Consider the following 23,778-nt stretch of genomic DNA (forward strand, 5'->3'; position numbering starts at 1 on the left):
TATAATGGGAATTTTTTTGTGGTGATAAATGAGTCAGTTTTTCTTATTTGTTTAATGAACTTGGAGTTAAAAAATGATTTTAAAAGATGTTTAATGAAGTGAAGACAAAGTATGTTTATGATTTCTTTCAACAGTGAAACATATATGCACATGATTTAAATAGGTGTATCATTGAATTCAACTATTCACACATTGGATTTATAGGTGATTATTTTGTACATTTATTTACTTTGGCATTTCCAAATGGGTATTTTTTCTCTATGTGTATTTTTTCTATATTTGTATAGAGTAGTGTAAGTTGTGAAGAAGGTACTTACTGAATGAGAAAAATATGTCATTTTAGTAAAAGAATTAGCTGAAGAAAATAAGCAGCTGGAAGAAGGTATGAAAGAAATATTGCAAGCTATTAAGGAAATGCAAAAAGATCCTGATGTTAAAGGAGGAGAAACATCTCTAATCATCCCTAGTCTTGAAAGACTAGTTAATGTAAGTTTTTTCCACATAGGTTTTATTTTATTGTTTCCTGCTTTAAAGATGTTGTTCAGCTGTTCTCTGGCCTTCATTGTTTCTGATGAGACATTTATAGTCATTTGAGTTACTGTTCACTGTTCCCCTGTTTGTTACATGTCGATTTCTCAGGCTTTCAGAACTTCCTCTGTTACTTGGTTTTCACCGGTTTCACTATAGTGTGCATTGGTGTGTGTGTAGGTATGTGTGTGCACGCATATATTTGTATGCGTGTATGTTGTTTGGGGTTTGCTGAGTTTCTTCAGTCTGTTTACTTGTGCTATTCACTACAGTTGAAAAGTTTCCTCTTTTTTAGTTCTTCAGTTATTTTTTTTGTCCCATTGTCTCTGGGACTCCAGTGACACATGTTAGATCTTTTGATAGTGTCCACAGGTTTTTGAGGCTTTTTTCATTTTCCCCCTAATTTTTTTTATTTTTTCTCCTCCTGATTGGATAATTGCTATTTATCTTTTTTAAGATCACTGATACTTTCCTCTGACTTCTCAAGTCTTCCATTTAAAAGGTCAGCCTGGTAGAGTTTTTTATCAGAATTTGGAGTTCCTTTTTGCTGGTTATTTTCTTTCTGGAATTCCTGTCTTACTTTCCAGACTTTGGGCTCTGTCTCTGGTTTTCTTGGCCAGAAAGATGACAGGTCACTGCAACTGTAGCCTGTCCCTTCCCCATAGCACCACCCTCCCCCACATGCAAAATGCACTCATCAGTGGTTCTGTCTTCCAAGTTTTAAGTCCTCTCCAAAATCTACTTTCTTTTGTTTATTTTCTAGAACCTTGTTAAGTGTGGGAAGGTAGTCTAGTAGGACCTTATGCCAGAAACCTAGAAGTGTAACAGGATGTAGTAGGAATATTGTAAATTCCTTAAGCATTGCTTAAGGAATGCTTAAGCATTGCTACAGGAAAAATATTAGCCATCAAATAATAGTCTATTTACATCTACTATATAGAGATTTGAGCATTCTACACTATTGAGTATTACATAAACTTGAATAATATATACATTTTAAATTATTAATATTTAAATTGTTTACATAATCTGAACATACTTAGCATATATTATTGCTTCCCAAATTTGTGCTTCCCAAGAAAATGTTATTTGTTGAATTGCTTTTTTTATGGTGAATTAGTCAGTAGTTGAACACTTGTTCTTAGCAGCACTGTATTGTAGCAGAGAGGAAGAGTGATACTGGTATGTTCAAAACTTCTGAGGCAGGAAGATCATTTTGACAAATTTATAAGAACCATTTAATTCTCTTTATATGTTACTCATTTTTATGTTCCTTCTCCTGTTGGTGACTTTGTTTGCCTCTGTTATTTTGAGTGTCTAAAATGATTCTTCATGCTGTTTCTGTGAATATCTTTCATCTATGATGCTACTCACTATTGATAGTGTCTAACTCAAACTATTTTCCAAGGGAAACTCCACTTAGTGACCAAATACAAACAGAACAGATAGAGCAGGAAATTCTAACTTCTTCTGTTTCAGTTGATAGTTTCTGGTCTTGCCAGGACCAGTGTTTGCAGAGATTTCATCTGCTTCTATCCTGGGTTGTCGTTCTTTTCTGCTTGATATGCCCTGTCTGTAACTCACAAATGACCTAACAATTCCTGCTGTAAGAATCTTCAGAATCAGTGACACTTTAGTTGAGATATTTCTTGATTATGTACTTCATTTCACTTTCTGTCACCACAGGTTATTTTTCAGTACCTCTAATCATCCTTTAATCTCATTTTAAGAAAAGGGCACATAGACAACATGGTGCTTGTTCTCAGCAAGACAGCTGACGAGGCTACCTTGATGTCTGTCACAGTACCTCCTTCTACTTACTTCTGTCTTCCTGGTATCCCCTTTGAATTAGTGTAATTTCTTATTCCATATGATCCCTGCCTCAGTCTCCTGAGGGTTAAAGCTTACTTCCATAAAACTTATGCCTCAAGTTGACTGGATCACTAACCTTCTTTGTCTTTGCCTTGTTTTCTGAAGCTTTCTTTACTTTGAAGTTAGCAGCTTTGTTATATATAATTTCTTTAAAATGCATATATATTTATATGTATGTACTCTGTTGATGTGTACTGGGGTGTATGTATATTTATGTATGCCATTGTTGGCAAATTAGGATGAATGAAGCATTTTTATAATATTTTAATATTTGACATACTATTTTTGCTTATCCAGCTGTTTTGGATAATACTTTGTTACCTATGTTGCCTTTTTGTCATATATGCTTCAACTGTGTGGAGAGGAAGCAATGAAGAATTCCCTTAAATGTAGTAACTATTTCAGTCCTCTGATCATGCTTTAAATATGGGTGCTGCATAGTTTCAAAGTATCTGCATATAAATTATCTTATTTTGACTGTATAAAAACTTTCTAAAGTGGGCAGATACGACATTACTTCCTCTTCTTTAGAGATAAGGAAACTAAGGTTTAAAGAATTTAAGTCACTTGCTGAGCTAGTAAGAGATTGGTTAAGATTTGAACCCTAATCCTCTTACTGCCTTCCAGTTGTTTTTCTAGTCCAGCAGTCTACTAAAATTAGCTAAATGTTAAATGTTATAGCGAGGTAATTACTATGCTTGGAATACTGATGTAAATTAATCTAGAGTTTTATGAATTTAGATTCACAAATAAGAAATGGTTTTGGCATATTTTGTAATTATGCCTGTCAGTGAAGAGTAAAATGCCTAAATGTGAATTTTATTTAAAAGGTAGTTTTTTTTATTATGATTTTCGTATTTTGCTTTACACTTTTTCAATATAATCTAAATTTATTAGGCTATAGAATCAAAGAATGCAGAAGGAATCTTTGATGCTAATCTGCATTTGAAAGCCCAAGTTGACCAACTTACTGGAAGAAATGAAGAATTAAGGCAGGAGCTCAGGGAATCTCGGAAGGAGGCGGTCAGTTATTCTCAGCAGTTGGCAAAAGCAAATTTAAAGGTGAGAATATGAATAAATAATAGAAAATGCTACACATTATGAACATAGTCTTAATATGAAACTTTTGATTTTTTTTAAAAGACTGAGAAAATTCTTCTTGAATTAATTCAACATTAAGAAAACTCCTTTTTGGATTTTTCCTAAATAAGTGGGAAATAAGTACCTTTTATAATATTAAAGAATACAAAAATTCTAAGTCTATACATAGGTAGTTCTAAATAAAATTTAAAGTATGATTTAATTGATGTCTGGTGGTAGGGCATTCATACATTTACTTTTTGAAAATACTCAGTAGGAAGAAAAAGTTACCGGCTCTTAAATTTGGCTTTGGTTTTGAGAGATGTGACTCTCATTTTTGAACTGTTTGTTTCCAGGTGGATCATCTTGAAAAAGAGATCATTCTTTTACGGCAATCAGAAGGATCAAATGTTGTTTTTAAAGGAGTGGACTTACCTGATGGGATAGCACCATCTAGTGCCAATATTATTAATTCTCAAAATGAATATTTAATACATATCTTACAGGTAGTAAAAATTTTGCATCTCAATAACAAAACCTATTGATAGAATGTTTCTTCATATATTCCTTTGAGTGTTCTTAGAATATTATCATTGAGATATATTTTTATTGGATTTTGATATTAAATGGAATATTATGAATGAAAGCAGTTTGTTCCATTCATCTGTATTAAGAAGCATGCTGACATATTTTGTGGACATACGTGTCATGAAATATATGATTAACAGGTAGAATGATGTAGCTAAGGTGGTAATGTATAAATAGAGGAGCCCTTTTATTTAGTGCTGGTTGGAAAAGCAATTCAAGTGAATAAAGTCTGATACAATTTTTAGTGAAATGATTAAATTGTTCCTTTTTTATTTTAACTACAAGAGAAAGTTTTTAAATCAAATTGTCTTTAATGTTTTTCTTCCCTTTCAACTTGTGTTGGTTAATTCATTAGTAAATTAGAAAGGGTAGTGCTTGCCCTGGGTTTGTCAGTTTTGCTGCCTATATTGTGGTCATTATGAATGGCCTAATGAGTTTTCATTATTTCATTTGAAGTGTGAATGCCCGTAACATTCACATTCATTTGAAATATAATTACAAAAATGTGTTTGGAATGAAGGAAATATGTTTTTGATTATTAGCACTACTGTTTCCATCTCCTAGATGATCCCTTTGTGAATATACCTGAGTGATGATTACTAAATAATACTTGTTTTTGTATTTGAAAAATGTTTTTGTATTTGTATATTATATTTGATAAACATTACTTTTTTTAATCTTTATATTAAAAAAATGAAAGGCATTTTGGTAGATTAGAGAGCACCAATTGGGAATCTGAAAACCTGTTCATAGCAAAACATGTACTAAAAAACAAAACATGTACTTGGACTCCCAATCCCCTAAGAGTGATAGATGTAGCCAAGGCCTTTGGAGCCATGCAAGACTAACTTTTTAAGTGTTGGATTTGCATGTGTATAAGGCACCTGACACCAGGATTGCCATATGTGCTCAGCAATGGTTACCAAGTGTAGTTTTATGAGCTTTTTAAAGTTGAGTTAATCTTTCTAAGTCCCTTTCTTTGTCTATGAGATGAAGTAATTGCAAAGAGTTGAATGGAGGCATGAATGGTATGTTCACAAAAGTGTATGTGAGGCTGAGTGACTAGAAGAAGTTCATAATCACTGGATCTGATCATGTATGTGGATACTGAAATTATCAAATATGGTACAAATAATTTTACCAGTTTTATACTACTTCTCTTTATACATATTGCCTCCTTTAATATGCCTTAAGCTAAGATGTTCCATATATTATAGAAATTACCTGTGCTGCTAATGAAGTGGATAACTATATTCTCTTTTATATATTTTTCTATAATCTTGTCGAAGTATGAATTTATACTTTCCAATTTAAAATATATTCTGATTCTTTTTGCATTCTTATTTCTCAACCAATTTTTAGGAACTAGAATGTAAAGAAAATAAATTAAAGACCTTAGAAGATTCTCTTGAAGACTATAACAGAAAATTTGCAGTAATTCGTCATCAGCAAAGCTTATTATATAAAGAATATCTAAGGTATAAGTGTTAGCAAAACTTTTGTAATGTAATTGCAGCATATTCTTACTAATAATGAAAGAAATGTAAAAAAATACTTTGTTTTATCCTTCCCTCATGCCTCTTCCCTTCTATTTTATGTCTTAGTTTCCTTATCTATGAATTTCTGAGATAGTAATACCTTTTTCATAGGGTTATTACAAAATCTAATTGAATTGTTACATGAAAATGCTCAGATATGAATATTTTGCAAATGTCCTGGCACATGAACATTTTGTAAATGTCAGCTGCTAGCATCATTCTTCATCATTACTGTCATCATTATTGATATATTTTCATTGGTAACTAATATGTTTCTCTTTATCTCTGCTATTTCATCTATATCAACCAAATAATTTTCTTAGAAGTTGTTAGAATACCAGATCAACGGTGATTTAAATACGAAGTGTAATTGTTATGTGATCTAACAAGAAACCCAAAGCTAATTATAGGGTAGGCCACGTTTAAGGGTTGTCATTATCTTCTATTACAGTTTATAAAATAGATGTAGGAGTTCAAGGAAGAGGAAACCATGCCCACTGGAGAAGAGTCATATTTTTTTTCCACACAACTTTCTACTTTTAGTTTAAAAAATTTTTTCCAGAACCTTCTAACATAGCAGACTTTGACTCAGATCACATTAGCCAGAATTGGGCTAATGAGCTGTCCAATTCATACGTTCAAGTCTCAACCATTCAGTGGCAAAGAGAGTGGTGGCTCTGTAATTTGTTTATGCCAGCCAGATTGCAGGTGACTGTAGAATGTCTCTCAGGTAAGCAACAGTGTCTTACACACCTTCATTTAAATCAAATGATTACTACTGTTGTTTATATTCTAAGTATTTTGCAACTGGTTAACCCTCAAGTTTTAAGAGTAGGGTCAGAATATTGAGAACTGATTTCCAGAATTAGTTTGGAGTGTTGATTATTTTCCTATTTGTTTTCTGTTTTTAATAAAATGTTGTAAGATTCACCTTCATTTGTTATATTGTAACAGTTGTAGAGTTGTGACTCATGGAATAATGAAAGTAACTTGATAGATAAAATAATTTCTTTACATTGCATTTATGTAATAAAAATAGAACTTACAGGCTAAATCCTTGTCAAATGGAATTTTGAGATACTCTCTTACCAGATATCAGGAGCTGTGATGCCTCTTGTTTTCCTGTAGTTAAATATTTTATTAGGTTTTATTATATTGTCATTTTTATTTTTTTGGAAGTGAAAAGGAGGCCTGGAAAATAGAATCTGAAACAGTAAAAGAGGAAAAGAAAAAACTAGAGGATCAAATCCAACAAGATGCTATAAAAGTAAAAGAATATAATGTAAGTAAAACTCTTTTAAAATCAGTGTACAATATTGTACCAACTAAGATAGCTACATTCAACAAGTAACATAAATGTGTCTTTGTGCAGAATTTGCTCAGTGCTCTTCAGATGGATTCAGATGAAATGAAAAAAACACTTTCAGAAAATAGTAGAAAAATCACAGTCCTGCAAGTGAATGAAAAGTCACTCATAAGACAGTATACTACTTTAGTAGAAATGGAGCGACAGCTTAGGAAAGAAAATGGGAAACAGAAGAATGAATTGATAGCAATGGAAGCTGAAGTTAGTGAAAAAATTGGACGTTTGCAACGATTTAAGGTACATCTGATTTTTTTTTTTTTTTTGGCTCTATAATAACTTTGAAGTATGAGAGGATAATCTAATGAACAGCCATCTCCTGGATTAATACTTAACATTTATTAACATTGTGCATTATTGCTTCATCTGTTCCTTATAGGAATAAATTGCAGACATTTCTTCCCTTCGTATTTTAGTGTGCATTTCTAAAAAACAAAGCCTTTTTTTGTTAACATATCACTAACTTTATCACATTTAACAAAAGGGACAATAATTGCCTTACATTATCTAATGTCCAGGCCATATTCACATTTCCTCAGTTGTTCCAGGATCCAGTCAAGGACCCTGCATTATATTTATATGTTATATGTCATTAAGTCTTTAATATTCACAGAAGCTCCTGGGTTTTTTTTTTCCTCCGTGAAAATGTTGAAGATTTATCTTTTTTTTTTTTTTTTTTTGTAATTTTGCTTATTCCTCTATTCATTGTATTTACTAAAAGCTTTGAAGCCTTGGATATGTCAGATTAAACATTTTTGATAAGAATACTCCATCCAAAGTTGCGAGGCAACGTTGGGGGTTTGGGGGGTAGGAAAGGAATGAATGAAACAAGATGAGATCGGGAGGGAGACAAACCCTTAATCTCACAAAACAAATGGAGGATTGCCGGGGGGGAGGGGAATAGGGAGAGGGTGGTTGTGCTATGGACATTAGGGAAGGTATGTGCTATGGGGAGTGCTGTGAAGTGTAAACCTTGGTGATTCACAGACCTGTACCCCTGGGGCTAATAATACATTTTAGGTTAATTAAAAAATTAAAAAAAAATAAAAAGAATACTCCATCCATAATCCATTGTACTTTAATACCCTATGTTGTATCACTTTAAAAGGTAGAATGTCTGATAGTCCCATGTTTCATGTATGATTATTATCTTAAGGGGCAAACAGTCATATATCTCTATTAATAAGTGACTTAGTTAACTGGTGATATTTTGGTACCATGCAAATAACCAGTTGTTTGCCAGGCTTTAGGATCCACTGATGATTGTTGTTATCTGACTCAGTTATTTCATTAGGAGTTGCAAAAATTATTTTCTAATTATGTTGTTTTCTACATGTATTGTCCAATAGTCTTTTGTAAAATTAAAGAGGTTTCCTCATTAGTCCAGGCTATTCAGTTATCTTAAAGTATAGTCCTACTAGAAAGACAAGATAAAAGCTTCATTCTTTCTTTCGAGTGATAGTCTTCAGAAATCAGAGATGGTGTACTCTGCTTCAGCTTTTGCCAGACTTACCCAGCTTTCTGTTCTTTCAGTATCATTACAGACTCATATACTTAGTTATTGTTTGTTAGTCTTAATTGTGGCCAGTGGGAGCTCTTTGTAAAGCCAGCTCTCATTTCCTTTTGACAAGAGTCCAGTAGTCTTTGAGCCAAGCTTCAAATGTTGGTTTGTTTTCTGGCACAAGATATTCAGGAATTAACTTATATGCTTTTATCCAGATTTGAAATCAACCGTTATGCTAAAGAACCCTGGTTCTTTTTAGTGGGAAAGGCATTTAGATACCAAAAACTGGTCACTAGATGTTACTGTTCTTGAAGTTTCATTGCTGCTGGTCCCCTTCAGTGGACAAATTAGTAAAGCGTGTATATTTAAACCATGAGTTCATATTATTTCCACTTGAGATTTAATATAATAGGGTTAGGAAATGGTATGGAGTTGTTACTAACTTTGATTTAGTTCTTGTATTTCCTTTTTCTTACATGGAAATCTGTTATTACTAACATTAAAATAATTGCTCTATCCTATAATATTCACACATTAATTTGAAGATAATCTTGCATTGGTATTAACAACAGCAGCAGCAGTGCTACCAAATTTAGTTTAAAATTTCTATATAGTTCTTATTTTCTTTAGAATATCTTTCAATAGGATGTATAGTCAAGTAATCTATTCTACAGTAACTTGAAATAATTTTATTTGTGTGGTTATGCTATAAATTTGCTATATAAGTTAGGCTCATTTGTTTTGCATTTGTCTTCAAATTCAGATGTTACTTTTGTTTTCTTTTTAAAATTTGAATGTATAAAACATTTGCATGTTTCAAACATATAGTCAGAGAAATCTTACTTCTCTATACCTTTGACTCCATTCTGCCCTCCCTGCTCTATGTAACTGATTATCCTTTTAATGATTGCATACACTGTATACTCTTTTACACCTGCGTTACATCTTGTCTTAGCCTATTTTAAGCATGTACATTTTGAGTTTACATATCCAAATTTACATAGGATCATGTAAACAAAAAAGAATTCAAAATAGAATTAAAATGAAGCTGAGTTCCTTACTATTCACTTTTAAAAATAGTAATAGGTGAAATTGTCATGCTAACAAACATTTTCCATGTGATCTTAAAGCTGACCCCTAATGCAGAAAGGAACTTACTGAATAATGAAAGCTATTTTTATTTGGACATGTAATAAGGAAACTTTGAGCCTTAAAAAGTGTTCTTGTTTTTATTTTTGTGTTTTTCTTGGAGTATTGCACATATATCTAGTGCATGGGGTAGAAGGGAAAAAAGAACTAGAATGCTTTTCTCCTTAACCTGATTGTTCAACCTGTGTTTGGGGCCTGGTACATGACCACTGGAAAGCCAAAAATTGGGTATTTTTAGGGAATTGGAAATAGGAAACTCTTCCCCATCCAAATGAATTGTGAAACCAAACTCCAAGGGTATGGTAGAATAATGTGTACTTACGTAGGTGGAAAAGAAAAGCTGTAAAAATGAGATGTGAAGCGCAATTAATGAATATTTTTCGCTCATTATTGTACTTCAGAAGAAATTTTAACAGTAAATTCTTTTTTTTTTTTTAAGATTTTATTTATTTGAGAAAGAGAGAGAGAAAGAGAGACAGAGTGAGAGAGCATGAGGGGGAGGTCAGAGGGAGAAGCAGATTCCCCATGGAGCTGGGAGCCTGATGTGGGACTCGATCCCAGGACTCCAGGATCATGACCTGAGCTGAAGGCAGTTGCTTAACCAACTGAGCCACCCAGGCGCCCCAACAGTAAATTCTTTATCTTCGTCACTTTATAAATTTGGTTATTCCTTACGCTATTTCATCAACTTACTTTAGAGAGAGAGAAAAGTTCAGATTACTTCTTCTTAGTGTTAATATAGTGTCTTGGTGTTGTCTTTTTATAGTTGTATAGCTGAGTAGAACATGAAACAAGTAACTGAAAGTCTTTCATATTATTTATTAGAGATAGCTATGATAGAAATTTTTTTCTCATCAGGTATTGTTTGCTTCATGTGAACAAAAGGTTTTCTTTTATTACAAAGCTACTTTGTGTAACTGTAATAAGGAGAAATAGCTATCGTAATGTGGTGATGCTAATTTTGCCACTCAGCTAACTAAAGGCAAGTTTTTTTTAATCTTACAAAATTTAGAAAAGCCATCCAGGGATATATTCTGAGTGATATATTTTCTTGCTCCTTTGTGTGGTGTTTTTCTGGAATTAATTTAATTTTGTTTTATTGTGATAGTTATGAAAGAATTCCCTTTATTTTTATTATTTAAAATCTCTAAATAATATTATTTCTTATAGGAAACAAAATAATTATTATAATTTTTTAATACATGAGAAATCTTTAAAAAAAAAAAAAGATTCTAAAATCTGTATTGCTTTTAGCTGTATTGTCTTATGCTTCACCAGAAAAAATACACTAACTTAACTCAGTGTATCCTTATTTACACAGGAGATGGCCATTTTCAAGATTGCAGCTCTCCAAAAAGTTATAGATAATAGTGTTTCTTTGTCTGAACTAGAATTGGCCAATAAACAATACAATGAGTTGACTGCAAAGTACAGGGATATCTTACAAAAAGATAATATGCTGGTTCAAAGAACAAATAAATTGGAACATTTAGAGGTAAGTTTACGTGGTCCTTAAACCTTGTACTATTAGCTATTTTTCTTGGGTGGTGGTACCGGTACGTGCAGAATGACTTCCAAATGACTTCATCCTGTCATCCTTCCTTAGTCCACTTGCATAATTTTATTTAATCAAGCCTCTTTCCCCCCGGCACTTAAAAAAGAAAAAGACAAGCATGAACCAAATAGGAAAATTATAACCAAAAGAGAGAGAATCATTCAGTACCCATCCCTTTCTCTTCCCAGTGCAAATTATTTTCTCATAGTCCTTGGCTTATTATGTTCCTTGGGATGATGTAGCTGAGAATGGCTCTTCCTGGACCATGGATGAGCTCTGGAAGTTCCCATCCTTTCTTATTGTACAGATAAGAAAAATAGGATAAGGTATCATAAGTTTCTTTCAAATAATATGTGAATCTGGCCCAGAATCCTTTGTAGTTCTCTTCTAGCCACTTGACTTCCATACCTTTAACAGTAGGCAAAACCAGCTCCTGATTTGTTCATCTTCTTCAAAAATAAGAACTTATGTGCTTGCTTCAGCAGCACATAATACAAAAAAAATAATAATAATAAGAGCTTATGTCTTTTGACTTACTCTCTTTTGTGATCCTCTCCTAGGATAGGAATGAGGTCTAATTTTGAAGTTTTTTAGATTGTACTTGTGTAGAAAGACACAATCAAAGAACACCCAAGTGTCATTAACAGCTTTGAATGACTTCTATAAAATTATCTGAGTTATTTTTTTTCCTTTTTTTTTTTTTTTTTTTTTTTACAGATTTTATTTATTTATTTGACAGAAATCAGAAGTAGGCAGAGAGGCAGGCAGAGAGAGAGAGAGTAGGAAGCAGGCTCCCTGCTGAGGAGAGAGCCCGATGCGTGGCTTGATCTCAGGACCCTGGGATCATGACCTGAGCCAAAGGCAGAGGCTTAATCCACTGAGCCACCCAGGCGCCCCGCTCTGTGTTATTTATTAATACTAACTATAAGTAATCATGATCAGTTTACTTTTTACTGTTTTTGCTAATGAGAGATGATTATGTTAATTTTTATAGAAAATTTGAATATTTAGCTGTGGTAATAATTTATTTTACTTTTTCCCCAATCTTTCATGTCCTTTGCCCTCTTCCACTGAAGCATTTGAAAATCCAGTATAGCAGTGTGTTAGGTAGGTTAATATAGAAATAAGTAATTTTTAACTTTTATTTATTTTTGCAAAGAATACTTTTGTCTTCCTTTAAAATTAAAAAAAAATTACATTTGAATATATCTCTTCCTCTCCTTCCTGCATCTTGATTATAATTATGAATATATATTTATCCCTATTGACAATGTTTTCATTTTATTCTTTATTATGTGTATTGTGTGTCGCCATTACTCCTGTCCCTATCCCCCATATTACCTCCTCCTTACTACCACTGTAGTGATTATTCTAAACATGAACCTGACCATGTGACACCCTGCTTCAAACCTAGCAACAGCTGCTAGTCACTTAAAGAGTAAAAGTCAAATTTCTTTCATGATTAGGCCCCACTTACCTCATGTCATCTTCTGTGATGCTCTGAGTACTTTTACAAGTTATATTTTTGACACTGAACTACTAGTTTTCTGGAACACAGTGTTTTTCCCTATATATGTTCTTTCATACCCGCTGTTTCCTTGTCTAGGAGCTCTCCCCTCTCTCTCAGCTTATGTGCTCAGTGAATTTCTATTCATGCTTAAAACTTTGCTCACACATTATCTTTTTTTCAGAAGCATCTTTCTTTATTGAACAAAGACCCTCTGTTTCTATTAGTTCTCTGTCTTACACATAGTTCTGCTCTTTATTTCACATCATATTGTGAGTATTGATCATCTGCATCCCCAACTGGAATATTAGCTTCTTAATGTCAGGAACTCTACTTATTTCATTTTTGTGTGTTTAGTGCCTCCTGTTTGGCACACAGTTAAACCTAATAAATGTTGACCTTGAGAGGGTGATTAATGGTGTAGAGCCATGGTGCAAAGGCCATCAGATGTGGTGATTAGGAAATCATTGATGCCTGTTAAGAGTGAAGTTCTTGAGACTAAAGGTGATGAAATTTTAGAATATAGAGTGGGTGATAAGGAAATGCAAAAAATGAATGGCTGATAAGACAATAGAAAAACTAGAAATTTGATGACAGAAAAAAGAGAAATAGATACGGGCCGAGGTAGAATCAAGAGGAAGATTTGTTTTATCAACTTCTTTTTCTTTTAAATAAAGGAGACCAATGAAGTTTGAGGGGAGAGGGAAAGAAAATTTAAAGCAAATAGGGAGAGAGCAATTGAAGATTGGAGAGGAGGGTGGTAAAAGCATGCCTTTGCTGCCAAGGCAGGGGAGTGAGAATAGGATCTGGAACAAACCCGAAGTTCTCCAAGAAAGTCAGGAAGTGGGGGGATACGTTCTGGCTGCGGGCACAGGGAGATGAGAACGGGAATTCTGAATACACCTTGCCTGGATCGTGGTTGATATATTCAGCTAAATATCCCCTCAACCACATCTCACCAAAATGACTAGGAGGAGGAACACCCAACAGAGGAAAAATTCAGAGACCATGCCCTCTGCCACAGAATTATTGGATATGGATGTAAACAGTATGTCCATAGGGACTTATGAAAGGGAATTCAGGGTAATAATTACCCAGTCAGTGGCTAGGTTGGAGAAAACCATTAGTGGCAATATAGAATCTCTAAGGGTGGAAGTGAGAGCCAATCTGGCAGAAGTTAAAAATGCTATCAATGAGATCCAATTTAATCTAAATACTCTTAACAGCTAGGGTAACCAAGGCAGAAGATAGAATTAGTGATCTAGAAGACAGACTGATACAAAAGAAGGATCAGGAGGACCTGGAACAAACAGCTTAGAAGCCATGAAAGCAGAATTAGGGAAATAAATGATGCCATGAAACGTTCCAACGTTGAATTACTGGGATCCCCGAGGGGATGGAGAAAGAGAGAAGACTAGAAGATTATAGTTGAATAAATTCTGGATGAAGATTTCTCCAGTCTGAGGAATGAAACAAGTGTTCATGTCCTACAGGCAGAAAGGACACCCTGCAAGATCAATGAATCTAGAAACACCTCCAGACACTTAATTGTGGAAATTCACAAATCATAATTTTAGACAAGAGGTCCTAAGGACACCTAGGGGGGAGAGATTCCTTATATACAGAGGAAGGTCCATCAGAATGATGCCAGACCTGTCCACAGAAACCTGGCAAGCTAGAAAGGGCTGGCAAGACATAATCAGGGCACTAAATGAGAAGAACATGCAGCCGAGAATACTTTATCCAGCAAGGCTCACATTCAGAATGATTGGAGAGATTAAGAGCTTCTGGAACTGGCAAGGTTTAAAAGAGTATGTGACAACCAAGCAAGCCAGCACTACAAGAAATATTAAGGGGGGTTCTATAAAAGAAGAAAGAACCCAAGAGTGACATAGAATAGAAATTCACAGAGACAATCTATAGAAACAAGGACTTCACAGACAGCATGATGTCAATAAAATCTTATATTTGAATAATCACTTTCAAAATGAATGGCCTATATGCTCCCATAAAAGGGCACAGGGTTGCAGACTGGATAAAACGACAGGACCCATCCATAGGCTGTCTACAAGAGATACATTTTGAACCTAGAGATACATTTTGAACCTAAAGATATATCCAGACTGAAAGGGAAGGAATGGAGATCCATCTTTCATGCCAACGGGCCTCAAAAGAAAGCTGGGTAGTGATTCTCATATCAGATAAATTAGATTTTAAGCCAAAGACTGTAGTCAGAGATACAGAAGGACACTACATCATTCTTAAAGGGTCTATCCACCAAGAAGATCTAACAATTGTAAATATTTATGCCCCCAATATGGGAGTAGCCAACTACATAAGCCAACTGTTAATCAAAAATAAAGAGTTATATTGATGGGGCACCTGAGTGGCTCAGTTGGTTAAGCCTCTGCCTTTGGCTCAGGTCATGATCCCAGGGTCTTGGGATTGAGCCCTGCATCGGTGGGGGGCTCTCTGCTCAGCAGGGAGCCTGCTTCCTCCTTTCTCTCTCTGCCTGCCTCTCTGCCCACTTGTGATCTCCGTCTGTCAAATAAATAAATAAAAATTTTTTTAGAAGGGTTATATTGATATGAATACATTAATTGTGAGAGATCTTAACGTGCCACTCTCAATAACAGACAGATCATCTGAGCAGAAGAGTCAATAAAGAAACAAGAGCTTTGAATAACACATTGGACCAGATGGACCTCATAGATATATACAGAACATTCCACCCTAAAACAACAGAATACTCATTCTTCTCGAGTGCACATGGAACTTTCTCCAGAATAGACTACATTCTGGGTCACAAATCAAGTCTCAACCGATACCAAAAGATTGAGATTCTTCCCTGCATATTCTTAGACCACGATGCTTTGAAACTGGATCTCAACCACAAGAAGGAGTTTGGAAGGAATTCAAACACTTGGAAGCTAAAGACCATCCTGCCAGAAAATGTTTTGATCAACCAGAAAACTAAAAAGAACTTAAACAATTCATGGAAACCAATGAGAATGAAGACACATGGGTCCAAAACCTATGGGATATGGCAAAGGCGGTCCTAAGGGGGAAATACATGTCAATCTAAGCCTCACTCAAAAAAAACTGAAAAATCCCCAATACACCAGCTCTCTTTACACTTTAAAGAACTGGAAAATCAACAACAAATTAAGCCAACCCCACCCACAAGAAGGGAAATAATCAAGGTTACAGTAGAGGTCAATGACATAGAAACTAGAGATACAGTAGAATACATCAACGAAACTAGAAGCTGATTCTTTGAAAGAATCAATAAGAGCGATAAACCATTGGCCAAACTAATCCAAAAGAAAACAGAGAGGACCCAAATTAATAAACTTATGAATGAAAAGGGAGAGATCATAACCAACACCAAGGAAATAGAAACAATCACCAGAAATTATTATCAGTAGTTATATGCCAATAAGTTAAGCACATTAGATGAAATGGATGCATTCCTGGAAACCTATAAACTTCCAAAACTGAAACAGGAAGAAATTGACAACCTGAATAGACCAATACATAGTAACGAGATTAAAGCAGTGATCAAAAACTTCCCAAAAAATCAAGAACCCAGGACCTGATGGATTCCCTGGAGAATTCTACCAAACATTCGAAAAAGAAATAATCCTTATTCTCCTGAAGCTGTTAAAAAAAAAAAAAAAAAGAAACAGAAGGAAAACTTCCAGACTCTTTCTATGAAGCCAGCATTATACCCTTATCCCCAAACCAGGCAAAGACCCCATCAGAAAGGAGACTTTCAGACCAGTATCCCTAATGAATATGGATGCCAAGATTCTCAACAAGATCCTAGCTAATAGGATCCAACAGTACATTAAAAAGATTATCCACTATGACCAGGTGGGATTTATCCATGGGATACAAGGGTGGTTTAACATTCACAAATCAATCGATGTAATAGAACAAATCAATAAGAGAAGAGAGAAGGACCACATGGTCCTTTCAATTGATGCAGAAAAAGCATTTGACAAAATACAGCATCCTTTCCTGATTAAAACTCTTCAAAGTATAGGGATAGAGGGAACTTGCCTCAACTTCATAAAATCCATCTATGAAAAACCCACAGCAAATATCATTCTCAATGGGGAAAAGCTGAGACCCTTCCCTTTGAGATCAAAAACATGACAAGGATGTCTCTTTTCGCCACTGTTGTTCAACGTAGTACTAGAAGTCCTAGCAACAGCAGTCAGACAACAAAAAGAAATAAAAAGTATTCACATTGGCAAAGAAGATGTCAAAGTCTCTTTCTTTGCAGATGACATGATACTTTATATGGAAAACCCAAAAAACTCCACACCGAAACTACTAGAACTCATACAGCAATTTAATAATGTGGCAGGATACAAAGTCAATGCACAGAAATCATTTGCTTTCTCATACACTAACAATGAAACTGTAGAAAGGGAAATTAGAGAATCGATTCTATTTACTATAGCACCAAGAAGCATAAGATACCTGGGAATAAACCTAACCAAAGAGGTAAAAGATCTGTACTCAGGGAACTATATAACACTCAAGAAAAAATTGAAGAAGACACAGAAAGATTGAAAAGCATTCTATGCTCATGGATCGAAAGAATAAACATTGTTAAAATGTCTATACTGCCTAGAGCAATCTATGCTTTCAGTGCCATACTGATCAAAATTCCACAGGCATTTTTCAAAGTGCTAGAACAAACAGTCCTATAATTAGTATGGAACCAGAAAAGACCCCAAATTAAGGAAATGTTGAAAAAGAAAAATAAAACTGGGGACATCATGTTGTCTGATTTCAAGCTTTACTACAAGCTGTGATCACCAAGACTGCGTGGTACTGGCACAAAAACGGACACATAGACTAGTGGAACAGAGTAGAGAGTCCCAATATGGACTGCAACTCTATGGTCAAATTATCTTCGACAGAGGCAACTGGGTGGCTCAGTGGGTTAAAGCCTCTGCCTTTGGCTCAGGTCATGATCCCAGTGTCCCAGGGGATCGAGCCCCGAATCGGGCTCTCTGCTCAGCAGGGAGCCTGCATCCCCCTCTCTCTCTCTCTGCCTGCCTCTCTGCCTGCTTGTGATCTCTGTCAAATAAATAAATAAAGTCTTAAAAAAAAATTATCTTCAACACAGCAGGAAAAAATATCCAGTGGAAAAAAGGCAGTCTCTTCAATAAATGGTGCTGGGAAAATTGGACAGCTACGTGTAGAAGAGTGAAACTTGACTGTTCTCTTACACCATACAGAAAGATAAACTGGAAATGGATAAAAGACCTCAATATAAGGCAGGAATCTATTAAAATCCTGGAGGAGAACATAGGCAGTAACCTCTTTGACATCAGCCACAGCAACTTCTTTCAAGACATGTGCCTCCAAAGGCAAAGGAAACAGAACTGAAAATGAACTTTTGGGACTTCATCAAGATCAAAACCTTCTGCACAGCAAATGAAACAGTCAACAAAACAAAGAGGCAACCCACGGAATGGGATAAGATATTCAAAAATGACATTACAGACAAAGGGCTGATATCCAAGGTCTATCAAGAACTCCTCAAACTCAACACTCAAAAAACATATAATCATGTCAAAAAAATGGGCAGAAGGCATGAACAGACACTTCTCCAAAGAAGACGTACAAATGGCTAACAGACACATGAAAAAATGTTCATCATCATTAGCCATCATGGAGATTCAAATCAAAACCAATTGAGATACCACCTTCCACCAGTTAGAATGGCCAAAATCAACAAAACAGTAAACAGCAAGTGTTGGAGAGGATGTGGAGAAAAGGGAACCCTCTTACATTGTTGGTGGGAATGCAAGTTGGTGCAGCCACTTTGGAAAACAGTGTGGAGATTCCTTAAGAAATTAAAAATAGAGCTACCCTCTGACCCTGTAATTACACTACTGGGTATTTATTCCAAAGATACAGATGTAGTGAAAAGAAGGGCCATCTGTACCCCAATGTTCATAGCAGCAATGGCCACAATCACCAAACTGTGGGAAGAGCAGGATGCCCTTCAACAGACAAATGGATAAAGAAGATATGGTCCATATGTACAATGGATATTATGCCTCCATGAGAAAAGATGAATACCCAGCTTTTTTATCGACATGGACAGAACTGGAAGAGATTATGCTGAGTGAAATAAGTCAAGCAGAGAGAGTCATTTATCATGTGGTTTCACTTACTTGTGGAGCATAAGGAATAATATGGAGAACATTAGGAGAAGGAAAGGAAAAGTGAATTTGGGGAAATCGGAGGGGGAGATGAAGCATGAGAGACTGTGGGCTCTTACAAACTGAGGGTTTTAGAGGGGAAGGATGTAGGTGGATAGGTGAGCCTGGTGGTGAGTATTAAGGAGGACATGTATTGCCTGGAGCACTGGGTGTGATACATAAACAATGAATCTTGGAACACTGAAAAAATAAAATAAAAATTTTTTAAAAAGCAAAAAAAAAGTAAGGAAGTAAGAGAAAAGGGGTAGAAAGATGTTGTAAAACACTAATCCCTCTTTTGTTATTTTCCTATGTATTTATAGGACCTAGACCAGGTTAATTATGCCTGTTACCAGAAAGTCATGTTTAATTCCCTTATTTTGCCTTTCTTCTTACTATAACATCTCCTTTAAAGAAAACCTCATTATCCTATTTTATTATTCTTCATAACACATATTACCTGACATTATATTATATATTGGCTCCCTTACCAACTACGCACCCCCCACCCCCAAACACAAGTTCTAGGATAGCATTTGTTTATTATTAAAGTCCAGGGCTTAGAATACCTGACATACAGTAAGCATTTTGTTTGTTATAACAAAAAATGAGCAAATTAAATTTGTATGCCAACTCCTACATTTATGTGTGCAGCCTGACTTCTCAGTGCTGTAATGGAATTACCTACTTTACAACTCCTGTCTCAAGGGAATCTTAAATTTAACATATCCCAAATAATCTCCTGATGTCTGTCTTTCTCCCAGTCTTTTCTGTTTCAGTAGGCACTACTATTACCTACTCAGGGAAGATACCTTAGAGTTGCTTTCTAGGCGTTTCTCTTTCCTGTCATTTTTATATCTCAAATAAAATTCATTCATATCTGTTTTTTTTTCTCCCGTCTTCACTGCTGGGGCCCTATTCATCAGAACGTTGTGATATCTTCCTAATTTCTGATTTCCCTGTGTACTACTTTATTTATTCTTTACATTGCCTTCAGAATGATTGTTTAAAAAATTCCTTCTTAAAATCTTTAAATGGTTTCCTATTATATATTAAGTTAAATTCCAGTTCCTTAACTTGGCATACCATGCCTGGCCCTGTTATCTCTCCCTTTTTACCTCATAGCACTCTTCACTTTTGCTGACTTTTGCTGACACCCCAGACTCAGTCCTGCATCAGAGCATCTGGATTTATTTGTGCATCAGCTCTTTCCCTGGCTGGTTTCTTTTTGAGACTGGCTCTTTCTAATACCTTAGCTTTCTGCTTAAATACCATCTCTTCAGGAGTTAATACCTTCTTCAACCGCTTTATCTTGATTTGGCTGCTTTTTCTCTGGATTCATACTCTGTATCTTTCTAGATATTTACTTTTTTCTTTTTTCAAAGATTTTATTTATTCATTTGACAGAGAGAGGGACACAGTGAGAGAGGGAACACAAGCAGGGGCAGTGTGAGAGACAGGCTTTCCACCGAGCAGGGAGCCCAATGAGGGGCTCTATCCCAGGACCCTAGGATCATGAGCTGAGCCCAAGGCAGCCGCCCAACCGACTGAGCCACCCAGGCGCCCCTAGATCTTTGCATTTTTAAAAATTTAATTTTCTTTTTTTTTTTAGTATTCCAGAATTCATTGTTTATGCAGCACACCCACTGCTCCATGCAACGTGTACCCTCCGTAATACCCACCACCAGACTCAACCACCCCCCTCACCCCTCCCCTCTGAAACCCTCGGTTTGTTTCTTCGATCTTTACATTTTTAATGATTGTTTCCTTTGCTTACCTGTTCACTGCTGCCTTCCACACCCTCCTCAGCTCCTGCCACACACACATACTCACAGACACCAAATGGTGAGGCCTATGAGGGTCAAAATTTTATGTTTCTTTTTACCGTGGACATGCAGCACCTCATTGCTAGCATGCTAGGGATGCTCAGTAACTATTTGTGTGAGACAGGGACGTGAGCAACCTTCATTGTGAAGGTTGTGAAATTCTAAGTATTCCAGCTGGGCAAAATGCACACAGCAGAAACTAATGCTCAGAGGCCACAGATCAGATACACAAGAGATTTTGATGATTATTTTAAAATAATGTTTTCTATATGTATGTGTGTGTGTGTGTGTGTGTGTGTGTGTTCGTATGTATATATTACATGTGTGGGAGCTCCTAATTTTGTTAAAAAAATTAGATTGTGAGTTTAAGGAGATACTATGTAAAGCAATATCACTGCTGTGGTATTAGTCTGAATTACAATGTAGTTTCTCAGTGATGTTTCTGTTTTATTCAGTGTGAAAATGCATCCCTAAAAGAACAAATGGAGTCTATAAATAAAGAACTGGAGATTACCAAGGAAAAGCTTTACACTATCGAACAAGCCTGGGAGCAAGAAACTAAACTAGGTAAGTATGAGGACTCTGATAATATAAAGTGATGAAGACCTAATAGTGAATATTTTTCTTTTATAGTTCCTTTTCTATATCAAGTGAAAAGGAAGTATTTTGATAAAAATTAACTATGCTTTAACAGTGTAATTTAGCAGGCAGTTGATGAGTAATATCTTATGCTAATTTCTACCAAAATTTGGTTTTTAGTTATTTAATTAGATTTGTTCCTAGTGAAATCATATATGTTAAAAAATTATGTCTAGCGGTGCCTGGGTGGCTCAGTGGGTTAAAGCCTCTGCCTTCAGCTCAGGTCATAATCCCGGGGTCCTGGGATTGAGCCCCACATCGGGCTCTCTGCTCAGCAGGGAGCCTGCTTCCCTTCCTCTCTCTCTGCCTGCCTCTCTGCCTACTTGTGATCTCTGTCTGTCAAATAAATAAATAAAATCTTTAAAAAAAAAAAAAGGAAAAAAATTTGAAAAAAGAAAAAATTATGTCTAAGCATTAGCTATTTTGAACCATTTAACAAATCAAGATTGGTGATAATTTTTAAATACTTATATCTTGGTGGTAGTGTGGAATTTTCCACTGTGTGTCAAGTACTATTGGGAATGCATCATTTGATAGACTTAAGGTAAAAGTTCACCATAAAACATCAAAAAATTTTTGCAAAGAATTTATATAGCCCTAGTTTGACTATTATTATTTTTTAGATCACTTTATACATGTTTATGTGAGCACTGGGTATTGTGTGGAAGTGTTGAATCACTATATTGTACCCCTGAAACTGATATTACACTGTGTGTTAACTAACTGGAATTTAAATAAAAACTTAAATAAAGTGTAAGTTTGATTCTAATGGAAAATATATATATACTTTAACTGTATTTAACATTGTATAGTATATTTACTTAGTAGATGTCAAAATATTCGTTTTACTCATCATCTTATACATATAAATATTCATGCAGTATCTTACTGTTTCAGTGATTAAATCACTACATCTTCTTATTTTTCTATTGCTTATGGTACTTCAGTGAACATATTCACGTATATCTAACATAGATACTGTCTCACAAGATCTTAAAATCTTTGTGGCTTCTGCTAGGGTTTTCCATATTAGTTTTTCAAATAGTTATCCTAGTTCATGGCGTTTAAATAGTTTTTTTATCTTACTAACGTTGTGCTTTATTTTCACATAAATTTGCTCCTTTGGATAAAGTGTTTTTGTATGTTTTCTAATGCACTTAGAGCTCTAATGCTGTTCAAGGTTTCTGTTATGAAATAGAGCTGTTTTTTTTTTCTTTTTAATTGGCAGTTGGGACATGTACTTTAGTGAAGGCTAACATTGGGCCTAATATTATCTAAAATAAGCTACTTTTAGAAATGCAGTTTTTAATTCGTTAAGAGGTTGTAAGTGAATTGACTTTCCTGGGGCTTCCACATGAAAGAAGGTATCTTACATCCTAAGATATAAAAAAAGGTATTACATACAATTGTGGTAAGTTCTCTGTACCTTTTACCTTATCCCTCTTTAATAAGTGTTGGATTTCCTATAGAAATTCCTAAATCTCTATGAGGAATAATTTTTACGATCACTTGACTGATGAAGAATATAAGTTCCAGAGAGATGAAATAGGATAGATGGTATCCAGACATGAATAGAGCTAAGGCTGGAATCCAGGTCTGTCATAATTCATAAGGCTCTTGTGTTTTCCACGGAACCATGTTATTACTGCATCCTTGTCTATAATGGCTAAAATATTGGGATATGATTTTGATAATAGCTTGAGATTGACTTAGTATTGTTGCATATAGGAAATGAATCGAACATGGACAAGGCAAAGAAATCAATAACCAACAGTGAAATTCTTTCTATTTCCAAAAAAATCACTATGCTGGAGATGAAGGAATTAAATGAAAGACAGCGGGCTGAACACTCTCAAAAAATGTATGAACATGTCAGGACTTCATTAAAGCAAATGGAAGAACGTAATTTTGAATTGGAAACCAAATTTGCTGAGGTTTGACACAATTTTTATCATGTAATAAGAGTAAGAATTAGTCATGTTAGACATATGTCTATGTTAGACATTGTATTTTGTGGGAGATAAGTTTGTACTTCTGAAGTAACAATATAGTGCTTGTGTTTCATGTAATGTGTAAATAAAAGATGTATTTTTAAATCTGAAATGCTTAATAAGAAAGCACGTATTTCTTTGAATGAGTTCTTTTTTCTCAGCAGCCATTACATTAGAGTTAATGCAAAAAGGTATTATTTGCTTAATAACAATGTTACCTTCCACTGCCATCAGTTCATTTAACAAGTATCTGTTGAATGCCTATCACATGCTAGATAGTGTATGGGGGCTAGTGTTAGGGCAGGAAACAGAATAGACAGTAATCTCTACTCACAGGACTTTGCATTTTAATAGTAAGTTTTAGACTTTTTTAATATGGTCGGAAATATTAAATTGGCTGGCAATAAA

The 23,778-nt window shown here is 34.9% G+C and overlaps 1 protein-coding gene across 6 annotated transcripts in view; it reads left to right on the forward strand.

The window, feature by feature from the left end:
* CEP290 (centrosomal protein 290) overlaps nt 1-23,778 on the forward strand; it is a 96,676-nt gene that overhangs the window by 26,580 nt on the left and 46,318 nt on the right. For all 6 annotated transcript variants that reach the window (XM_032346819.1, XM_032346820.1, XM_032346818.1 and 3 more), the window contains 9 exons: nt 344-486; nt 3,298-3,462; nt 3,837-3,986; nt 5,431-5,546; nt 6,786-6,888; nt 6,979-7,209; nt 10,944-11,117; nt 21,196-21,307; nt 23,108-23,313. In XM_032346819.1, the coding sequence (XP_032202710.1) occupies nt 344-486; nt 3,298-3,462; nt 3,837-3,986; nt 5,431-5,546; nt 6,786-6,888; nt 6,979-7,209; nt 10,944-11,117; nt 21,196-21,307; nt 23,108-23,313 (1,400 nt within the window). The remainder of the gene's footprint in view (nt 1-343; nt 487-3,297; nt 3,463-3,836; nt 3,987-5,430; nt 5,547-6,785; nt 6,889-6,978; nt 7,210-10,943; nt 11,118-21,195; nt 21,308-23,107; nt 23,314-23,778) is intronic.

Source organism: Mustela erminea, chromosome 6 (genome assembly GCF_009829155.1).
Source record: "Mustela erminea isolate mMusErm1 chromosome 6, mMusErm1.Pri, whole genome shotgun sequence".
Taxonomy (NCBI): Eukaryota; Metazoa; Chordata; class Mammalia; order Carnivora; family Mustelidae; genus Mustela; species Mustela erminea.